General features: G+C 44.4%; 1 protein-coding gene across 1 annotated transcript in view; it reads left to right on the top strand.

Moving 5' to 3' along the window:
* Positions 1-23,102, top strand: part of ITGA1 (integrin subunit alpha 1) — a 345,166-nt gene that overhangs the window by 260,729 nt on the left and 61,335 nt on the right. The window contains exon 15 of the mRNA XM_069748575.1: positions 6,158-6,288. Coding sequence (XP_069604676.1) covers positions 6,158-6,288 — 131 coding nt within the window. The remainder of the gene's footprint in view (positions 1-6,157; positions 6,289-23,102) is intronic.

Here is a 23,102-nt window from a genome sequence, read left to right as displayed (position 1 = left end):
TCATTGTTTTAAAAACGTAAACAAACTAACGGTATTTGTTGTTGTCACACAAATTACACGGTGAGCTATAACTTCAGTATGATTTAGCTACCCCTTTACAGGTGAGTGAGACCACAACGAAAATCAGGCACAATGTTACACACTCTGTTGTTGGTGGCAACAAATGAGAGAGATGCCACACACGCAGGACTGTCACTGAAGCACAAATGTAAATATTAATCTCCCACTGATTTGATTTTTTTTTTTTTCAGGGAGACTTTAGGAAAAAAGATAATAGAATAAAATGATTTTTTCAGGAAGAATTTAGAAACCAAATAAAATAAAATGATTTTTTCAGGGAGAATTTAGAAAACAAATAAAACAAAAAAAGGCTTTCTATGGCCCACTGAGTGAGAGATGACGCACACAGGAGTCAGGAGTGGCACACAAGCCCAGAGGCCAATATTTATCTCCCACTGATTGATGTAGTGATTTTTTCAGGTAGATTTTGGAACCCAAATCAAGCTAAAAAAATAATAGGCTTTCTATGGCCCACAATTGGAGAGAGAGAGAGAGATGGCACACCCAGGAGTCAAGACTGGCACACAAGCAGAAAGGGCAATATTAATCTCCCACTGATTTGTTTTTTGTTTTTTTTTCAGGGAGACTTTAGGAAAAAAAATAATAGAATAAAATGATTTTTTCAGGAAGAATTTAGAAACCAAATAAAATAAAATGATTTTTTCAGGGAAAATTTAGAAAACAAATAAAACAAAAAAAGGCTTTCTATGGCCCACTGAGTGAGAGATGACGCACACAGGAGTCAGGAGTGGCACACAAGCCCAGAGGCCAATATTTATCTCCCACTGATTGATGTAGTGATTTTTTCAGGTAGATTTTGGAACCCAAATCAAGCTAAAAAAAATAATAGGCTTTCTATGGCCCACAATTGGAGAGAGAGAGAGAGATGGCACACCCAGGAGTCAAGACTGGCACACAAGCAGAAAGGGCAATATTAATCTCCCACTGTTTTTTTTTTTTTTTTTTCAGGGAGACTTTAGGAAAAAAAAATAATAGAATAAAATGATTTTTTCAGGAAGAATTTAGAAACCAAATAAAATAAAATGATTTTTTCAGGGAGAATTTAGAAAACAAATAAAACAAAAAAAGGCTTTCTATGGCCCACTGAGTGAGAGATGACGCACACAGGAGTCAGGAGTGGCACACAAGCCCAGAGGCCAATATTTATCTCCCACTTTTTTTTTTTTGTTCCAGGGAAAATTTATAAACCCAATAAAAAAAATAATAAATAGGCTTTCTATGGCCCACTATCTGAGAGAGAGAGAGAGATGGCACGCTTAGGACTGGCACACAAGCCCAAAGGCCAATATTAATCTCCCTTTTTTTTTTCAGGGAGAATTTATAAAACCAAAAAAAAATAAATAAATAGGCTTTCTATGGCCCACTATTTGTGAGAGAGATGGCACGCTCAGGACTGGCACACAAGCCCAGAGGCCAGTATTAATCTCCCACTTTTTTTTTTTTTTTTTTTTCCAGGGAAAATTTATAAACCCAATAAAAAAAATAATAAATAGGCTTTCTATGGCCCACTATCTGAGAGAGAGAGATGGCACGCTTAGGACTGGCACACAAGCCCAAAGGCCAATATTAATCTCCCACTGATTGATTTATTGATTTTTTCAGGTAGAATTTAGAACCCAAATAAAGCAAAAAAATAAATAGGCTTTCTATGGCCCACTGACTGAGAGATGGCACACACAGGAGTCAAGAGTGGCACACAAGCCCTGAGGCCAATATTTTTCTCCCACTGATTGATGTAGTGATTTTTTCAGGTAGATTTTATAACCCAAATCAAGCAAAAAAATAAATAGGCTTTCTATGGCCCACTGACTGAGAGATGACACAGACAGGGATGGCACTCTAGCAGAAATGTCAATCTTAATCTCCCACAAAAAAAAAAAAAAAAAAACAGGGAGTGTCCTTCAATTACTATCTCCCTGCAGTAATCTCAGCCAGGTATGGCAGGCAGCAATAAGGAGTGAACTGATGCACAAATTAAATAAAACGTGTGTACAAACCAAAAAGATAGCTGTGCAGAAAGGAAGGAACAAGAGGATTTGTGCTTTGAAAAAAGCAGTTGGTTTGCACAGCGGCGTACACACAGCAATGCAGCTATCAGGGAGCCTTCTAGGGCAGCCCAATGAGCTACAGCGCTGAGGGGAAAAAAAAAAAAAAAATGTAGCTTCCACTGTCCCTGCACACCGAAGGTGGTGTTGGGCAGTGGAAATCGCTACAGCACAAGCGGTTTGGTGGTTAATGGACCCTGCCTAACGCTATCCCTGCTTCTGACGAAGCGGCAGCAACCTCTCCCTAAGCTCAGATCAGCAGCAGTAACATGGCGGTCGGCGGGAACACCCCTTTATAGCCCCTGTGACGCCGCGGACAGCAAGCCAATCACTGCAATGCCCTTCTCTAAGATGGTGGGGACCAGGACCTATGTCATCACGCTGCCCACACTCTGCGTTTACCTTCATTGGCTGAGAAATGGCGCTTTTCGCGTCATTGAAACGCGACTTTGGCGCGAAAGTCGCGTACCGCATGGCCGACCCCGCACAGGGGTCGGATCGGGTTTCATGAAACCCGACTTTGCCAAAAGTCGGCGACTTTTGAAAATGAACGACCCGTTTCGCTCAACCCTAGTATCGGGTATCGGTATCGGCGATATCCGACATTTTTCGAATATCGGCCGATACAATCCGATACCGATACTTATGGATATCGGAAGGTATCGCTCAACACTACTTATGACAGGTGCTCTATCATGCTGAAAAAAGCATTGTTCATTATCAAATTGCTCCTTGATATTTGGGAGAAGTTGCTCTTGGAGGATATTTAGATCCCATTCTTTATTCATGGTAGTGTTTTTAATTAAAATTGTGAGAGAGCCCCCTCTATGGATGAAAGGTAACTGCACACATGAATGTTGTCAGAATGGTTTTCTGATGGCATGACATAGGACTCATGGTAGCGCTCACCTTATCTCCTCTGGACAATCATTCTTCCAGATGTCCCAAATAGTCTGAAGGTGGCTTCATCAGATCATCAGAGAATACAACCTTATCTCATTCGTCTGTAGTCCAAACCTTGTACGTTCTACAGAATATCAGTCTGTAGTAAGTGCAAGGATTGGACTGCAGCAGACGAGAAGAATGATTGATTCATGGCTTTTCATCCATGGAGTGGGCTCCCTCACAATTTTTCCTAAGAACACTGCTATGAATAAAGAATAGGATCTAAACCTCCTCCGAGAGCAACTTTTTCCAATGATTAAGGAGTAATTTTGTGATGAACAATTATTTTTCCTGTATGATGGAGACCATGTCAATAGACAATAGTGATAACTAAGTAGCTCGGTGAAAAATACATTGAAATTTTGGGTCTATGACCAGGAAACTCTCTCAATCTCATTGTGAACCTTTAGTCAATCCTTAGAGAAAAGAAACATAGAAATTGGTATAAACTCCAAGAACTAAATTGCAGAACTCAAGAAAAATAAGAGTCTGCCCTGTAAATATTGAGTTGCTTTCAAAAACTTGAAGTGTTTGTCAATAAAAGTTTAAAAACTTATGAAATGATAAGTGCAAGTCAAATATTTAGAATTGAGAGTCCTCAGTGGTTGATACCTTTTAATGGCTAACTGAAAAGATGGTAACAAATTGCAAGTTTTCTAGACTATATACGTCTCTTCATCAGGCAAAGACTAAAACAAATTCTGAAGAATCACACATTTATGCACAACATAGTATAGAAAAAAAAAATGAAAAAAAAACACATGGATAAGCCAGGTGACATGAAGCAGAATTACCATGGGTGATAAACAGTTACGTCCATAAATATTGGGCCAATTCTTAGATAAGGATTGTTTTATTGTCCTGTGATTAGGGTCTCTGTTGTGGTGACCCTTCATGGTCTGAGGGGCAAGTTCCTTAGTTGATGTAAAAAGACATAAGGGTACCGTCACACTATACGATCTACCTACGATCACGACCAGCGATATGACCTGGCCGTGATCGTAGGTAAGTCGTAGTGTGGTCGCTGGGGAGCTGTCACACAGACAGCTCTCCAGCGACCAACGGTGCCGAGGTCCCCTGGTAACCAGGGTAAACATCGGGTTACTAAGCGCAGGACCGCGCTTAGTAACCCGATGTTTACCCTGGTCACCAGCGTAAAAAACAAACAAACAGCACATACTTACATTCCGGTGTCTGTCCCTTGCCGTCTGCTTCCCGCACTCACTGACTGCCGGCCGTAAAGTGAAAGCACAGCACAGCGGTGACGTCACCGCTCTGCTCTGCTTTCACTTTACGGCCGGCAGTCAGTGAGTGCGGGAAGCAGACGGCAAGGGACCTGACGGACACCGGAATGTAAGTATGTACTGTTTGTTTTTATTTACATTTACGCTGGTAACCAGGGTAAACATCGGGTTACTAAGCGCGGTCCTGCGCTTAGTAACCCGATGTTTACCCTGGTTACAAGCGAACGCATCGCTAGATCGGTGTCACACACACCGATCTAGCGATGACAGCGGGAGATCCAGCGACGAAAGAAAGTTCCAAATGATCTGCTACGACGTACGATTCGCAGCAGAATCCCTGATCGCTGCTTCGTGTCAGACACAGCGATATCGTATGGATATCGCTGGAACGTCACGAATCGTACCGTCGTAGCGATCGAAATGGCACTGTGTGACGGTACCCTAAATCCGTGTGAAACATTCATTCCTGCATTTAGAGTGTCAAAGGTCGTTATCAGTTTATATTCCCAGATTCTTCTGTCTCTCTGGGATTTGAAATTCCCCTTTAGCACAAGTAATTTCATGTCCATAATGTTATGATTTGGGAGACAAAAATGTATTGCCACAGGTATATCCATTCTTTTTTATTTTATTGTATGGCGATGGGAGTTCATCCTTGTTCTCAGTTTCTGCCCTGTCTCCCCCACATATAGACCCGCAGTTGGACATTTAGTACAAATAATTAGGTACACCACATTAGAAGTGATGCAGCTGAAAGTACCTGGTATCTTGTAGTCCCGATGTGAATTGGGGATCTTAATCTTGTCCGTGGTCATTATACATGGACAGGTTTTACATTTTTTCTGGTTGCAAGGAAAGTTCCTGCAGCTGTTGGAGAGGACAGGGAGCTTCTGACAATGTTTCTTCTTAGATTTGGGGGCTGCCTAAAACACAGTAGTGGGGGGTCTGGAAAAATGGATTGTAAGCGGGCATCTTTTTGCAGCAAAGGTTGTAATTTCCATGCAGCTCCCCTTAGCACCTCCAGATTTAAGTCAGTGTAAGTGTAAGTCAGTAACCATAGAAACATCTGACAAAAATATATAAAACACTGAAGTAGCAAATCCTGTGGGAAAAAAAAATTGTGTCAGTGTCAAAATGTTTAACCATGACTGTAGAGTAGAAATGTGACAATTAGAAGCTGCATTGATGATTGAGAATCATCCAGCAACTGGAGGAGTTAAAATGGTTACAGGAGACAGGGAGTGGTTAGCACAGCCCTGGTTGATTCTGGGAAAGTTGTTGTTGTGTTCGGAACCTCCAAGAGAAAGCTGTGTCAGGGAAAGTCTCCTGTCAAACTGGACTGAGAAGCTATAGAGACTAGATTGTTCAGAGTAGTCAGGACAGCCAGGAACAATCTTTGTTTCCTCAGGATAAGAAGGTGAGAGAGCCAAAGTACAGGACTCATCCCCTTCCTCCTCTGTCACAGTCCTCAATGCAAGAGAGATGTTTAGTGCTACTCAGGCAAGACACTGTATGTGGAGCAAAATAGTCTGTGAAGAAACTACCATATATGTTGCTGGAAGCATTGTATGAAGAAAAGTGATTCAGTGTGTTGGAAAGTAACTTGAATAAAACTGTAAGGTTACACTGCTACAGCAGAAGTTGATCAAACTGCATGTCTGATGACCTCACATCCACTGTGTAAGACTTTGTTTAATGGTCACCCTGAGTAAAATCCCTTCAGGATTACAAAGACCTTATGTTCCTTTGTACTACCTAACTATATTGAGTGATGTGCATGCAACAGAAAGCATAACATATTGTAGTTTTTTAATTATATTTCACTATTTTTACCCTTAATAGCACATTCCATCAGGTGGGGATGGAAAGAAGGTTAAGTTTTTTGGTCAATCCATACATGGTGAGATGGACTTGGATGGAGATGGCCTAATAGATGTAACAATTGGAGGAGCTGGAGGTGCTACACTTTTTTGGTAAGTATGAATGTTTTTTTTAACATGTACAGTCCAACTATACCCAGAAGGAAATTCATGAGCTCCTCCGGGGACTACAGCTAGAAGACTAAATTGAATAATGCCTAGGGGTCTTTACCACCCACCTTATAAAGCATACTTCCAAAAATGTGTTCTGTTTAACAGGTGATAACAATATTTATTAGCAAAGCCCAAAGCTTGAAATCTTTGCCTGCGCTATAAGAAATGTAGTGGCCAGTCATGTTTATTGCCATAGATGACATTATAGTCAGCTTCCAGAATCTTTTGACAATGCTTACAGGATCAGCCATGAAGAGGCCCAAGATGTCGGAAATTGTTATGTATAGACGGAAAGAGAAGCTGCTGCAGTAGCTGCCTTCCATGTACCTGTATTGTGCCAAAGAGGGTGTCAGATTGTTGGTCAGGATGGCGTAGGAAGGAGATTCTGCAGAGAAAGGAAGTGACTGGAGAAAGCTGTTCCTGTGCAGATGTTTGTGGTGTGAAATTGAACGGCTCAGTACAGTGCCTGTGTACAGTAAGTGTTAGGGGAAATTACCAGAGATCCAGGACAAGCAGAACATGGCCTCTTGGATTAGTGCAGAACATCTTCAAGAATTCACCACAATCAGTAGAACTACACTTTGAGGACATGAGTATTGGGACACCTACAAATTATACCTACATAGTAACATAGTAACATAGTTAGTAAGGCCGAAAAAAGACATTTGTCCATCCAGTTCAGCCTATATTCCATCATAGTAAATACCCAGATCTACGTCCTTCTACAGAACCTAATAATTGTATGATACAATATTGTTCTGCTCCAGGAAGACATCCAGGCCTCTCTTGAACCCCTCGACTGAGTTCGCCATCACCACCTCCTCAGGCAAGCAATTCCAGATTCTCACTGCCCTAACAGTAAAGAATCCTCTTCTATGTTGGTGGAAAAACCTTCTCTCCTCCAGACGCAAAGAATGCCCCCTTGTGCCCGTCACCTTCCTTGGTATAGGAATAGCTATATAGGTATAGCTTCCTACAGGAGCTTTGATGTTTGTCCATTCTAAATTCATAGACATTGATATGAAGTTTGTCCATTTGCAAAAATAGCAGCTTCCACTCTTCTGGGAAGGCATTTTACAAAAGTTTTTGAGAGTGTCTGTGGGAATTTCTGCCCAATTATTTAAAATAGTATGTCTAAGGCTGGTTTCACACTAGCGTTTCAAACCGCAGCGTTTTTAACGCAAACGCATTTGATGCAAAAACGCGTTTAAACGCGTTTAAACGCATGCGGTTTTTGCGTTTAAACGCGTTTAAATGCGTTTAAACGCGTTTTTCCCTGCGTTTGCGTTTTTGAAACGCATAATGAGAAGTGTTTGACAGCTGCCAATCATCAAAATCAACTAGAAAACCCACTATAAACATAAATACTTAGGGTTAGGGTTAGGGTTAGGGTTAGGATCCCTAGTAACCCTAGGGATACTAACCCTAACCCTAACACAAACTCTAACCCTAACCCTAACACAAACCCTAACCCTAACCCTAACCCTAACCCTAGGGATCCTAACCCTAACACAAACCCTAACCCTAACCCTAGGGATCCTAACCCTAACCCTAACACAAACCCTAACCCTAACCCTAGGGATCCTAACCCTAACCCTAACACAAACCCTAACCCTAACCCTATGGATCCTAACCCAAACACAAACCCTAACCCTAACACAAACTCTAACCCTAACCCAAACTCTAACCCAAACTGTAAAACAAACTCTAACCCAAACTTTGACACAAACTCTAACACAAACTCTAGCACAAACCCTGACACAAACCCTAACCCTAACACAAACCCTAACCCTAACACAAACCCTAACCCTAACACAAACCCTAACCCTAGGGATCCTAACCCTAACACAAACTGTAACCCTAACACAAACCCTAACCCTAACACAAACCCTAACCCTAACCCTAGGGATCCTAACCCTAACACAAACCCTAACCCTAACACAAACCCTAACCCTAACCCTCACACAACCCCTAACCCTAGGGATCCTAACCCTAACCCTAACACAAACCCTAATCCTAACCCTAGGGATCCTAACCCTAACACAAACTCTAACCCTAACCCTAACACAAACCCTAACCCTAACCCTAACACAAACCCTAACCCTAGGGATCCTAACCCTAACCCTAACACAAACCCTAACCCTAACCCTAAGGGATCCTAACCCTAAGGGTTAGGGTTAGGATCCCTAGGGTTAGGGTTAGGGCTAGGGTTAGGGTTACAGTTTGTGTTAGAGTTTGTGTTAGAGTTTGTGTTACAGTTTGTGTTTTAGGGTTAGGGTTTGTGTTAGGGTTAGGGTTAGGATCTCTAGGGTTAGGGCTAGGGTTAGGGCTAGGGTTAGGGTTTGTGTTAGGGTTAGGGTTAGGATCCCTAGGGTTAGGGTTAGGGTTTGTGTTACAGTTTGTGTTACAGTTTGTGTTACAGTTTGTGTTACAGTTTGTGTTTTAGGGTTAGGGTTTGTGTTAGGGTTAGGGTTAGGATCCCTAGGGTTAGGGCTAGGGTTAGGGCTAGGGTTAGGATCCCTAGGGTTAGGGTTAGAGTTTGTGTTACAGTTTGTGTTACAGTTTGTGTTTTAGGGTTCGGGTTAGGGTTAGGGTTTGTGTTAGGATTAGTGTTAGGATCCCTAGGGTTAGGGTTAGGGCTAGGGTTAGGGCTAGGATCCCTAGGGTTAGGGTTAGGGTTAGGGTTAGGATCCCTAGGGTTAGGGTTAGGGCTAGGGTTAGGGCTAGGGTTAGGTTTACAGTTTGTGTTAGAGTTTGTGTTAGAGTTTGTGTTAGAGTTTGTGTTAGAGTTTGTGTTTTAGGGTTAGGGTTAGGGTTTGTGTTAGGGTTAGGGTTAGGATTCCTAGGGTTAGGGTTAGGGTTAGGGCTAGGGTTAGGGTTAGGGTTTGTGTTAGGGTTAGGATCCCTAGGGTTAGGGCTAGGGTTAGAGTTTGCGTTACAGTTTGTGTTACAGTTTGTGTTAGAGTTTGTGTTAGAGTTTGGGTTAGAGTTTGTGTTTTAGGGTTAGGGTTAGGGTTAGGGTTGGGGGATGGCTTATAAGTGTGTATTCTTGCGTTTTTCTATAAAAACGCATGCAAACGCATGTGCTTAAAAACGCATGTGTTTACATAGACATCAATGGGTTTTTTTTACCGCGAAAAAACGCATGCGTTTTTTTCGCGGCAAAAAAACGCCGCTAAACGCCGCTAAAATTACTACATGTTGCATTTCTGCAACAAAACGCATGCAGTGAAAAAACGCATGCGTTGCAAAAACGCATCAAAACGCATGCAAAAAAACGCATGCGTTTTTAATGTTAAGTATAGGGAAAAAAACGCATGCGTTTTTTTGCGTCTTTTACCGCAAAAACGCAAAAAAAAACAGCAAATGTGAAACCACCCTAAGATCAGACGTTGTGTACTGGGAAAAGTCATGCCGGAATAGAAAATGGCATTCCCTGAAAGTGTTCTCACATAGTTGGAAACTACAATTGTCCAAAATGTCTTTTATGCTGAAGCATTAAGATTTTCCATTCACTGGAACTAAGGAGCCCAGGCCAACACCTGGAAAAAAAGCCATAGTATTGTCCTTCTTCCACCAAACCTTTACAGCCGAAACAATGCAGTCAGACGGGTAACGTTTCTCTGGCATTCACCAAACCCAGACTTGTCCATCAGGTGCAAGATAGTGACCTGTGATCCATCACTGTACAGAACCCCATTCCTCCAGAGTCCTTGTTGGCGACTTCACATCACTCCTTCCAACACTCTACATTGTCTTTGATGATGCAAGATCTGCTTGTAGCTCCTCAGTCATGGAAATCCATGACTTTAAGCTCCTAATGCTAATTTTAAAGGGAATCTATCACCCCATGGGGTGCTTTTAAGCTATTACTATGGGCCTATAAAATAATTAAAATAGTCCTACCTTTTAATCTTTTAGAAAAATTAGTTCTTCCAGGCTCTGGGGCGTACGGTGCCTGGAGGAAAACTCTGCCTCTGGTGTTAATTTCTGTAACATCCCCTACCATGCACGTCACAGTGCCGCATCTGCACCCTGCACTTGCACAATTACGTGTTCCTTTTATGCTCTTCATTGGGCAGTGTCTTCACCGTTCTTCTGCGCAGGCGCTGGCGAATCACTGTTACTTCAAGCGTCGGAGCATTGACACGGTGGTCTTTTAGTCAGATATGTGGTGGTAGGCATGTGCTCAGTAAAGAGCTTTGCCGAAGAGGGAACACAGCTTTTTATGGTAGTTAGCCAAATTTGAATACTTTTCAGAAGGAGGAAAAAAATCTTCCATTTTGTTTTTATAGTGAGGGTCTAATAGCATGGTTTTCCAATAGTCATCCCTTTGCTTGATGCTGATGATGCGCCTGTAATCTCAGAGTCACAAGCAATCATGCATATATCTTGCCATCTCACTACTAGCACTAATAAAATAAGGTCCCCGGTGGTTCACTTTAGTTTCCTCTGCTGTGACAGCTAGTTATTATAGACAGAGTCATTGTCATCCTAAAATTCACAGTGACTCTCATTCTTGATCATTGTCTGTGCCTGGGATAAATCAGTCTCCCCCCACATCCACCTTCTTTTTCTCGTCCCCTTCTTCCACATATTGCTGCATTTAACATTATTCCTGAGGGTCCCTATCAGCTCCTTGGTGTCAATAAACTTTTAAGCTGCTTTTCTTCCTTCATCCTTTGTTGCATCCTTGCGAGTGATTTTTCAATAGGAATATTATGAGGGGGATGACATTGTTGATGCCCCAATTATCCCTTCTGACAAATTTTGAAGTCTTTTAAACGTCCTCAGTTGGGAACATGTGTCCCTCATCAACTGCCAATGGAGGATTGCCTAGTAAACCAAGATTTAATTTACCTGCTGCATGATAATCTACTACAGCTTTCAGCTGCTAGTACAAGCACTTCAACATATGCAACATTGAATGCCATGACATTACAATGCAGCAATTCAGGCTGTGCTCAGGTAGAACATTCTGCTTTTGCAAAGTCCTGGAGGTCACGATTTGACACGGAATAACTCTCTTGGTCCAGGCCACCGCTTTCTTCAAGCAGTTATATTTGTGTAAAAAATGTAACATGATCGTGATCACATTTAGGACATTTACCATGCAGGGAACATGAGTTACTCTGCCCAAATGTGATGCAACCACAATGTTCCAGGCATTGTCACTTGCTACAGTGCTCAGTGGCAGCTGATGGCCAGCCATCGAGCATGAGAATTTCTGCTTGATGTCGGGGAGTAATTTGTCCTCTGTATGGCTGTAGTTACTCATGCTCATAAGTGGCAAACAGCTCAGCAGCACTTAATCCTACAAGAATGCAAAGACTGGTGGAGAGTGGATGTAATGTTCTGTACTATTGCTGTTGGGGATGATGTCATGTCCATTGTGGAGGAGGTGGATAAGCATCATTGGGCAATAGAACCAAACCTAGCACCCAACTGTGGAGGCTTCAACACCTGGTGGTACATTTCTGTTGCTCAAGAGATTGACCTATTGACCGGGAAAGACATGTACTCTCTCTGTTCTTAATTGTTTCTCCACGTATTGATGATGCAGTGCACTTTCAAGCCTAATGTCAAGACCAGGGAGGAATCCAAATTCTCTTGCACGTGGGAACACAAAGTGGGCACATAGTGGAGCACCCCCAGACGTAGGGCCGTGGGTTACTCGGTACCGGTCCTCTCTGGCTCAGTTCTGGGGATGTCACGGTGGCTGGACCCGGTCTGTGACCCTGCTAAGGGGCGTCCAATAAAAGGTGATACAAGTCTGTCAAGGTTTCGTGACGCCACCTGTGGTATTCGGTCAGGGTGATCGACGCTGCTTGGGGTCCACTGGGGTGATGTGATGGCAGCTAGATGGTATGCCTTCCCACAGGTGAAGTGAGTCCCCAGGGCTTACCAGTGGTGTAGGTGGCGATGGTGTGAGGTGCAGTCAATAACGAGGACACAGTGTTGCAGTCTCTTTACCTCTTTACTGGTGACTTCAGGATCCTCAATCCAGCGCACTGTTAACAGGGCTGTCCGAGACCGGCCGGTCCGAAGGCACATCCAGAGTTCCCTTTGCAGGTGGAAATCGTTGCCTACCACTAGCGCCTGTGTGTTGTAGTGCTTCCCTGCTGAGCATTCAGGATAGTCCTCACAACTTCTGTTCTCATTCGTTCCAGTTCTTTCTAGTTCTTTCTATTCTCCGTCCCCCAGGTTTGTTATGGCTAGGACACACCCGTTTGACGGGAAGGCTCGGAGCTATTCTGAGACCCTAGAGATGCCTCTCTCCATGGTTGCCCCCTATGTCTGCTTAGGTGATGTAAGGTAGACAGCCAACCTATAAGTAACTGTCCTGCGGTATTTGAAGTAAGGCATAAAGTCAGTTACTTCCTCGGTGTTCCGGGTATCGGCTACGCGCCTCAGTAGGATGTTGCCGTTCTCGGGGCATGACTCCTACTGGCTCTCCTTTGTGCTTGATCTCGTTTCTCACTGTCCACAATATCTTTCGCTTTGTGTCCTTTCTTAGGATACCGCCGCAAGCTAGTGCAGGCGCGGTTCCGTTTCGTTCTGTTCTTGTCGCTAAGTCTCTGCCAGGTTCCCACGCCTGACAGGGACTCCCCTGAAGTCTCCCCCGCAACACCCCCTGCCACGGCATGTTGCCTGGGCAAAACCCAGTCAGCTTTTGTCCTAACTTCCAATCCAACCCCTAGTTTTACCAGTGTAAGGAGTGGCCTAATAAATAAAACATTTTGCTCCCCCTAGTGGCCGGAGTGTGAAGTGTAATGTGTGCTGGTGATACCTGGTCAGATGAACTCATTTAGTGCCATCAGACGTACCATCACTCCCCTTAGTGGCAGAGCGACGTTACTGCAATGACCAGGTCTCTGGGGCGCTGCACTCCCCCCCGGTCAAATCCAGTACTCCTGGATTGGGAAGAAGAACAACAATACATGTTAGCAAAAGACATACAAATTTTTGAAATGCAAGGAAAATATAACAATGCTTCCCTTTATGGGAGGAGAGGACACTTGAATGTTACAAACGGAAACAAGGTTAAATATTTTAAATAACACTTTGACTATAAATAACTTCTGGTACCCTGCCGGGTATTCTGCTAAGTGCAAATTCTGAACAATAATTTAACTTCTCCTTTAAGGGCGTATAGGCTGAACCCACTAAAGGCTTACTATAAAGTATTATAATGCAAACTCAACTGTTTCTTTATTTTTCTAACTTCACAAATGCAGGACCGCCTAGCTCCTTGTCTGGGCCTACTGTCATTGTTCTTCTATCAGCGCAATCAACCATCTCTCTATGGTGCTCAGGAGGACTCTCTAACCCCTACGGGTTCACTATGTTGAAATTCGGCTTCCAACTTTTCCTGTCCTCAATCTCTAGTAACATTAACAACATTTCCTAATTCTCAACATTATTACAATTTAACTTTCTTAAGGCAACATTATACTTTAAGTGCAACACGTGAACATTCCCTTTCAAAGGGAACCAAGTCTCTTTGAGGTAGTGCAGATTCTCTCTATCTGCAAGTCCGTTGGAAAGCAAGAACTTCTGTGCTGTATTCAAAAACAGTCTCTTCACAAAGCCTTCTTTCTTTGTAAAACCAGTAGAGGGCACCTTTAAGAAGGTGCGAACTATTTACACAACAGTTTGTGAACCGTTCACCGTCCATGATTCGGCAGTCTTTTCAACAGTGATGAACTTGTGTACAAAATAAAATAAAACAATAGGGATCCCGGGTAAACGAAGGGACCCCTTTTAGAATTAACCCTAGACGGGTATTAGCAGCAAAACAGCAGGAAGACAGTTAGTCAACTATATACATTTGTCAGGTTTTCGAGGTTTATTGCTGCGAAGGTTGCGGCCTTACCTTGCAGACCACCCCTCTCAGCCGAGAACGGTTGGGACCCACAGTCACACGATGGGCCTGGTCAGGCTGGTGGTCTGTAGCGGGGACCTCGCCCTTTGGAGTTTCAGCTGCGACCTGAAGGACTGCGCACCGCTGGACGCCCCTGGCCATCCAACCGGTCCCCCTTTGCCATCGGGTGTAGGTCACAGCATCCCCAGGTTTCAGGTCACGATCTTCATCGACCTCTCCATAACAGGGCTCCACCTCGCTCCGGGTGACATGGACCTGCAGGGGCTTGCCGATCTCCTGGATAACTCCCCTTTCTTCCTTGGAGTTGAAGAGGATCACCACCCCCCACTGCGATGGTGGGACCTTCACTTCCTCCGTGAGGTCAATCACGGCCACACCTCGGGGCTGCTTCCTCCATGCCGCCACCAGGCTCCACTGATGCTCCGTCACTGGCAGGATCCTCAGGTCCGGCTCCTGCGGTGCGCGATCCCCCGGCCGGGTTCGTGGATCTGCCACGGTCGGAGCGGGTGAAAGAGGGGACACGGGGGAGAGGCGGATCTCCGTTGGGTGGCCCAACCGGGAACTCACTCGAGCGTGGGCCTCTCGGCAGCGCGCCAGCCGCCGAGCCTTGGCTGCGGCCACCCAGCCATCAGGCATCCGCCCGCCGGGTTTCCCTCTAGGCAGCTCCGCGACGGTCAATCCCTGCAACGTCGGCGACTCTGGGACTGCTACGGGTGATGCAGCCCTGCGCCGGGCTGAGCCATCTCCATGCGGGGTCCCGGACGTCGCCATCTTTGTCCCCTCTCCTGGATCTTCTTCCCGGGCTCTTTTTCGGGGGCGGCCCTGTCCCCACGGTCTCCACCCTCCATAGAGGATGAGAAGGCGGACCTGAGCGGCTGACGGGCACGCCCTCAGATTACAGCAGTACTTAGACTGGGCGGCTATTGCTTTTCGCGCTCCTCAGTTCTTTCATGCCCACAACTCCACGCCCTTCTTCTTCTCTTGCGCTCCTCGTGGCGCTATAATGGCGGCGATTTTGGCAGGAATCTTGCGGCAATTAGCAATACACAGTCCTTGCAATAAATCACGGTTCAAGCACAATTCAATCACAGTTCCATGGCACACATGACCTGCTTCTCAGACTTAAGTAGATCCTGTTCGTGACGCCAAGTTGGAGCGCCCCCAGATGCAGGGCCGCGGGTTACTCAATACCGGTCCTCTCTGGCTCAGTTCTGGGGATGTCACGGTGGCTGGACCCGGTCCGTGACCCTGCTAAGGGGCGTCCAATAAAAGGTGATACAAGTCTGTCAAGGTTTCGTGACGCCACCTGTGGTATTCGGTCAGGGTGACCAACGCTGCTTGGGGTCCACTGGGGTGATGTGATGGCAGCTAGATGGTATACCTTCCCACAGGTGAAGTGAGTCCCCAGGGCTTCCCAGTGGTGTAGGTGGCGATGGTGTGAGGTGCAGTCAATAACGAGGACACATGGTTGCAGTCTCTTAACTCTTTACTGGTGACTTCAGGATCCTCAATCCAGAGCACTGTTAACAGGGCTGTCCGAGACCGGCCGGTCCGAAGGCACATCCAGAGTTCCCTTTGCAGGTGGAAATCGTTGCCTACCTCTAGCGCCTGTGTGTTGTAGTGCTTCCCTGCTGAGCATTCAGGATAGTCCTCACAACTTCTTTTCTCGTTCGTTCCAGTTCTTTCTAGTTCTTTCTATTCTCCGTCCCCCAGGTTTGTTATGGCTAGGATGCACCTGTTTGACGGGAAGGCTCGGAGCTATTCTGAGACCCTAGAGACGCCTCTCTCCACGGTTGCCCCCTATGTCTGCTTAGGTGATGTAAGGTAGACAGCCAACCTATAATTAACTGTCCTGCGGTATTTGAAGTAAGGCATAAAGTCAGTTACTTCCTCGGTGTTCCGGGCACCGGCTACGCACCTCAGTAGGATGTTGCCGTTCTCAGGGCACGACTCCTACTGGCTCTCCTTTGTGCTTGATCTCATTTCTCACTGTCCACAATATCCTTCGCTTCGTGTCCTTTCTTAGGATACCGCCGCAAGGTAGTGCAGGCGCGGTTCCGTTTGGTTCTGTTCTTGTCGCTAAGTCTCTGCCAGGTTCCCACGCCTGACAGGGACTCCCCTGATGTCTCCCCCGCAACACCCCCTGCCACGGGATGTTGCCTGGGCAAAACCCAGTCAGCTTCTGTCCTAACTTCCTATCCAACCCCTCATTTTACCAGTGTGAGGAGTGGCCTAATAAATAAAACCTTTTGCTCCCCCTAGTGGCCGGAGTGTGAAGTGTAATGTGTGCTTGTGATACCTGGTCAGATGAACTCCTTTAGTGCCATCAGACGTACCATCACTCCCCTTAGTGGCAGAGCGACGCTACTGCAACGACCAGGTCTCTGGGGCGCTGCAATAGAAATAATGGGAACTGGGAACCTTCCAGCAAAGCTAAGTATATGGGATAATTTCTTAGTAACCAATAAAATCAATTAAATAGTACAGCAGTGACTGCAACCTGGTTAAGTTGCTGGTGTTGGAGTTCAGTTGGCACACAATCACATGATTAGGACCATATGCTTGTTTTGTACAATCAGTTATGGAGAGCTGTCTGTGTGATGATGGATGAGAAGTAGTTGCAATATGACAAGCAGTAGATGATGGTGTATAGGTAGTATTTGAAAATGTGTCCTCACTACCAGAAAGGCATGTGTGAAAAGAAAGAGTAGGAGGACAACTTGAGGCTTGCTCATATTGCTTACTAGCTAGGTTTCCCTATATAAGTGGTGATGTGGCTTCATGTGCTGATGGAGAGTACTATTACCTAGTCTAGTTCATCCTGTACATCAACAGCTTATTTTCCTTCTGCAGATCCTGCACACTGCTAAGGATTCAAAAAATGTATTGGTCTGCAATGTAGAAAAGAATTTCCACACCCAAGATACCTGTATATCTGATTCACCACCACCATGACCAGTTAAGACTCCTCCATCTTCTCCTAAGCTAACTGTAGAAGCAGCAGATGCCCCAGAAAGGTCTTGTGGGCGAATATTGGCACCGCTCTTTATTGCCAATGTACTACCCTCCTCATCTAATGATATCACTTCCTCATCATCCCAACCTGGTTTTCAGGGTCTGCCCACCACACAATCATCATTATCATCCCTGACCCGATTGACAGTTGTCTCAGTCTGGGCAATGTTCTGAGCTCCTTGTCCACCCACTTTATCCCCCTCTAGATTTTATGTCATTGCCAGTAACCCTAGGACTGTGGCAGTGTCACCAGTACAACTAGGCATTTATAATGTCTTCCATCTCCTCTGTCCTAATCATCCAAGCAGAGTTGCCAATTTGACTTTTTACTTTTCTTAACAGCTTATCAAAAAACTCACAGACTATATTTTTTTACGGACACATTGGAAAACCATAATAAATCATTATGATAGGTGTTACTGTCTACAGTCCATAATTCTGATATGAAGACATCTACTGCATTCACTGTTAGACTGTAACATGATGATAAGTATAGTCAAAAGAATCTGGAGATGTTTCTTCAAAAAAAAATCACACCTTACAATTTTTTTAATGACAGGGTAAAAAAGTGTCCAATTTTTATGGACTGGCCTGGAATTTCTGGATGGTTGACAACCCTGCATCTGAGTTGAAACACTGATTGTTCATCTTATCCAATATATCAACTGGCAGAAGTTGTTGTGAAATATCTTCCTTAGCTCCCAAAGTGCATGGCTTAGGGGAATAGGGTCCAAAAAGACAGACTTTTCATGGATGGAATTGAAAGTCCACAATGTAAAATTCTTATAGCAGCAGCTGAGGACTGTGCAGAACTGTGGCTCAAACTGACTGTGTCCCTGTGACTGAGTGATGTGCCTTATACTGGATTTCATAAGGTCTTCTGCTTTTCTCCACACTAACATGATTGCCAATTGTGACCTGTGCTTGGTAATATTAATGCCTTGACAGCTGTTATCAGTGGTTATTGTGCTACTTGCAGCTCCCACATTCTTATTGCCAGATGCTATGGTATGTTTTTTTTCTTTCACATTATATCATCTCTTGTCATTCCCTTTTTATCTTTTACTACACTGGAATTAACTCTGTTTTCCATCACAATTCCCATTTCCAAAATGGGACTGAAAAAGAAATGATAGACACACGTCCAAAGAAAACAGCTGCGCAATATTGGTGGCTTGCATCTGCATGAAGAATGAAAAAAAAAAAATGTATATTTAAAATGCAGCAGCTGCTAACTGCATTATATCTGTTCTCAATCAATTCTGCCAACTCTCTTACAATCTTCTCTTTATCAATTAAACATTTGCATTATTTTCTTTTTCTTCACAGGCTGTATGCTTCTTCTTCACTGTTGTTCTACAATGCACACTGCCTGTAGAATTTGTTTACTGCTTTTATGGCATTTTCTCCCTATCTCTATGGCAAAGTTTTGAACTACGACATCCTCTCACTATTCGCCTCAAAATGGCTGCTGCATTGCCCACTACTGCTTTTATACAGGCTACCAAAGTCCCTTCTGATTGGCTGCGTCATGCAATCTGATGTGATAGCTGTAAGACATTATGGGGAAGCCTGTCTGACCATGCCTGTGGTCAAGTGAGCCATTTCTGGCAGATGCAATCTTCTGCATTGTGCTAAATAGCAGGAGCTACTGTTGGTTTCGAAAGTATTCACCCCTTGGCTTTTTACCTATGTTGTTACATTACAACCTGAATTCAAATTTTTTTTAAAATCAGATTTGTGTGTGATGCATGAGCACTAAATACTTTAATTTGGTGAAGTGAAGCGAGAAAAATATAGACAAAAATTAAATTTATGGGATCAAATAACTAAAAATTGGCATGTGCATACAGTGGGGCAAAAAAGTATTTAGTCAGTCAGCAATAGTGCAAGTTCCACCACTTAAAAAGATGAGAGGCGTCTGTAATTTACATCATAGGTAGACCTCAACTATGGGAGACAAACTGAGAAAAAAAATCCAGAAAATCACATTGTCTGTTTTTTTAACATTTTATTTGCATATTATGGTGGAAAATAAGTATTTGGTCAGAAACAAAATTTCATCTCAATACTTTGTAATATATCCTTTGTTGGCAATGACAGAGGTCAAACGTTTTCTGTAAGTCTTCACAAGGTTGCCACACACTGTTGTTGGTATGTTGGCCCATTCCTCCATGCAGATCTCCTCTAGAGCAGTGATGTTTTTGGCTTTTCGCTTGGCAACACGGACTTTCAACTCCCTCCAAAGGTTTTCTATAGGGTTGAGATCTGGAGACTGGCTAGGCCACTCCAGGACCTTGAAATGCTTCTTACGAAGCCACTCCTTCGTTGCCCTGGCGGTGTCCTTTGGATCATTGTCATGTTGAAAGACCCAGCCACGTTTCATCTTCAATGCCCTTGCTGATGGAAGGAGGTTTGCACTCAAAATCTCACGATACATGGCCCCATTCATTCTTTCATGTACCCGGATCAGTCGTCCTGGCCCCTTTGCAGAGAAACAGCCCCAAAGCATGATGTTTCCACCACCATGCTTTACAGTAGGTATGGTGTTTGATGGATGCAACTCAGTATTCTTTTTCCTCGAAACACGACAAGTTGTGTTTCTACCAAACAGTTCCAGTTTGGTTTCATCAGACCATAGGACATTCTCCCAAAACTCCTCTGGATCATCCAAATGCTCTCTAGCAATCTTCAGACGGGCCCGGACATGTACTGGCTTAAGCAGTGGGACACATCTGGCACTGCAGGATCTGAGTCCATGGTGGCGTAGTGTGTTAATTATGGTAGGCCTTGTTACATTGGTCCCAGCTCTCTGCAGTTCATTCACTAGGTCCCCCCGCGTGGTTCTGGGATTTTTGCTCACCGTTCTTGTGATCATTCTGACCCCACGGGGTGGGATTTTGCGTGGAGCCCCAGATCGAGGGAGATTATCAGTGGTCTTGTATATCTTCCATTTTCTAATTGTTGCTCCCACTGTTGATTTCTTCACTCCAGGCTGGTTGGCTATTGCAGATTCAGTCTTCCCAGCCTGGTGCAGGGCTACAATTTTGTTTCTGGTGTCCTTTGACAGCTCTTTGGTCTTCACCATAGTGGAGTTTGGAGTCAGACTGTTTGAGGGTGTGCACAGGTGTCTTTTTATACTGATAACAAGTTTAAACAGGTGCCATTACTACAGGTAATGAGTGGAGGAAAGAGGAGACTCTTAAAGAAGAAGTTACAGGTCTGTGAGAGCCAGAAATCTTGATTGTTTGTTTCTGACCAAATACTTATTTTCCACCATAATATGCAAAAAAAATGATAAAAAAACAGACAATGTGATTTTCTGGATTTTTTTTCTCAGTTTGTCTCCCATAGTTGAGGTCTACCTATGATGTAAATTACAGACGCCTCTCATCTTTTTAAGTGGTGGAACTTGCACTATTGCTGACTGACTAAATACTTTTTTGCCCCACTGTATGTATTCACTCCTTTTTTATGAAGCCCCTAAAAATTTCTGGTGCAAGCAGTTACCTTCATAAGTCACATGCTTAGTGAAAGGAATTCCACCTGTGTGAAATCTAAGTGTCACAAGGTCTGTCAGTAGATACACTTTACCTTTTCTGAAAAGCCACAGAGGCTACTGCACCATTAAGCAAGAGGCAAAGCTAACCAAACAACACCATGAAGATCAAGGAGATCTCCAAATAAGTCAGGGTCAAAGTTGTTAAGAAGTACAAGTCAGGGTTGGGTTATAAAAAAAATATCTCTGATGATCTCAAGAAGCACCATCAAATCTACACTGGTCAAAAAAATAAAGGGAACGCTTAAACAACAGAATATAACTCCAAGTAAATCAAACTTCTGTGAAATCAAACTGTCCACTTAGGAAGCAACACTGTTTGACAATCAATTTCACATGCTGTTGTGCATAGACAGACGGAAATTATTGGAAATTATCAAGACACCCTCAATAAAGTAGTTGTTCTGCAGGTGGGGACGACAGACCACATCTCAGTATCAAATGCTTTCTGGCTGATATTTTGGTCAGTTTTGAATGTTGGTTGTGCTTTCACACTCGTTGTAGCATGAGACGGACTCTACAACCCACAAAAGTGGCTCAGGTAGTGCAGCTCATCCAGGATGGCACATCAATGCGAGCTGTGGCAAGAATGTTTGCTGTGTCTGTCAGTGTAGTTTTCAGAGGTGGGAGGTGCTACCAGGAGACAGGCCAGTACACCAGAAGACATGGAGGGGGCCGTAGGAGGGCAACAACCCATCAGCAGGACCGCTACCTCAGCCTTTGTGCAAGGAGGAACAGGAGGAGCACTGCCAGAGCCCTGCAAAATGATCTCCAGCAGGCCACAAATGTGCAAGTGTCTGCACAAATGGTTAGAAACCGACTCCATGAGGATGGTCTGAGTGCCCGAGGTCCACAGACGGGGGTTGTGCTTACAGCCCAACAACATGCAGGATGCTAGGCATATGCCACTGAACACCAGGATTGGCAAATTCGCCACTGGCGCCCTGTGCTCTTCACAGATGAAAGCAGGTTCCCACTGAGCACATGTGACAGACGTGACAGAGTCTGGAGATGCTGTGGAGAGCGATCTGCTGCCTGCAACATCCTTCAGCATGATCAGTTTGGCAGTGGGTCAGTAATGGTGTGGGGTGGCATTTCTTTGGAGGGCCACACAGCCCTCCATGTGCTCGCCAGAGGTAGCCTGACTGTCATTAGGTACTGAGATGAGATCCTCAGACTCCTTGTGAGACCATATGCTGGTGCGGTTGGCCCTGGGTTCCTCCTAAGGCAGGACAATGCCAGACCTCATGTTGCTGGAGTGTGTCAGCAGTTCCTGCAAGATGAAGGCATTGAAGCTAAGGACTGTCCTGCCCATTCACCAGACCTGAATCCGATTAAACACATCTGAGACATCATGTCTCACACCATCCACCAACATCACATTTCACCACAAACTGTCCAGGAGTTGGCGGATGCTTTAGTCCAGGTCTGGGAGGAGATCCCTCAGGAGACCATCTGCCACCTCATCAGGAGCATGCCCAGGCGTTGTACAGTAGGGAGGTCATACAGGCACGTGGAGGCCACACACAATACTGAGCATCATTTCCTTGTCTTGAGGCATTTCCACTGAAGTTGGATCAGCCTGTAACTTCATTTTCCACTTTGATTTTGAGCATCATTCCAACTCCACACCTCCGTGGGATATTAGTTGTGATTTACGTTGATCATTTTTAGGTTTTATTGTTCTCAACACATTCCACTATGTAATGAATAAAGATTTACAACTGGAATATTTCATTCAGTGATATCTCGAATGTGGGATTTTAGTGTTCCCTTTATTTTTTTGAGCAGTGTATTATCATCAAATAGAAAGAACATGGTACCACAACAAATCTGCCAAGAGACGGCTAACCACCAAAACTCTCAGCCGGGCAAGGAAGGCATTAATCAGAGAGGCAGCACAAAGACCAAAGGTAATTCTGAAGGAGCTCCAGAATTCCCAAGTGGAAACTGGAGTATCTGTCCATATGACCACAATAAACCATGCTCTCAAAAGAGGTGGCCTTTATGGAAGAGTGAGCAGAAAAAAAAGCCTCTACTTACATATAAAAATTGTTAAGCTCATTTTGAGTTTGCCAAAAGACATGAATGGTGCAAGGAGCTGTGGTTAGATGAGATCAAAATTTAACTTTTTGTCCACCAAGGTAAACACTATGTTTGGCGCCAAACCAACACAGCTTATCACCCCAAGAAAACCATCCCCACAGTAAAACGTGGTGGTAGCAGCATCATGCTGTGAGGATGCAAGGCTGCAGAAAATTGTTCTAGTTGAGGAGAAGATGGAACGTGTGAAAT

Source organism: Ranitomeya imitator, chromosome 1 (genome assembly GCF_032444005.1).
Source record: "Ranitomeya imitator isolate aRanImi1 chromosome 1, aRanImi1.pri, whole genome shotgun sequence".
NCBI lineage: Eukaryota > Metazoa > Chordata > Amphibia > Anura > Dendrobatidae > Ranitomeya > Ranitomeya imitator.
This window is presented reverse-complemented; position numbering and strand designations above follow the sequence as displayed.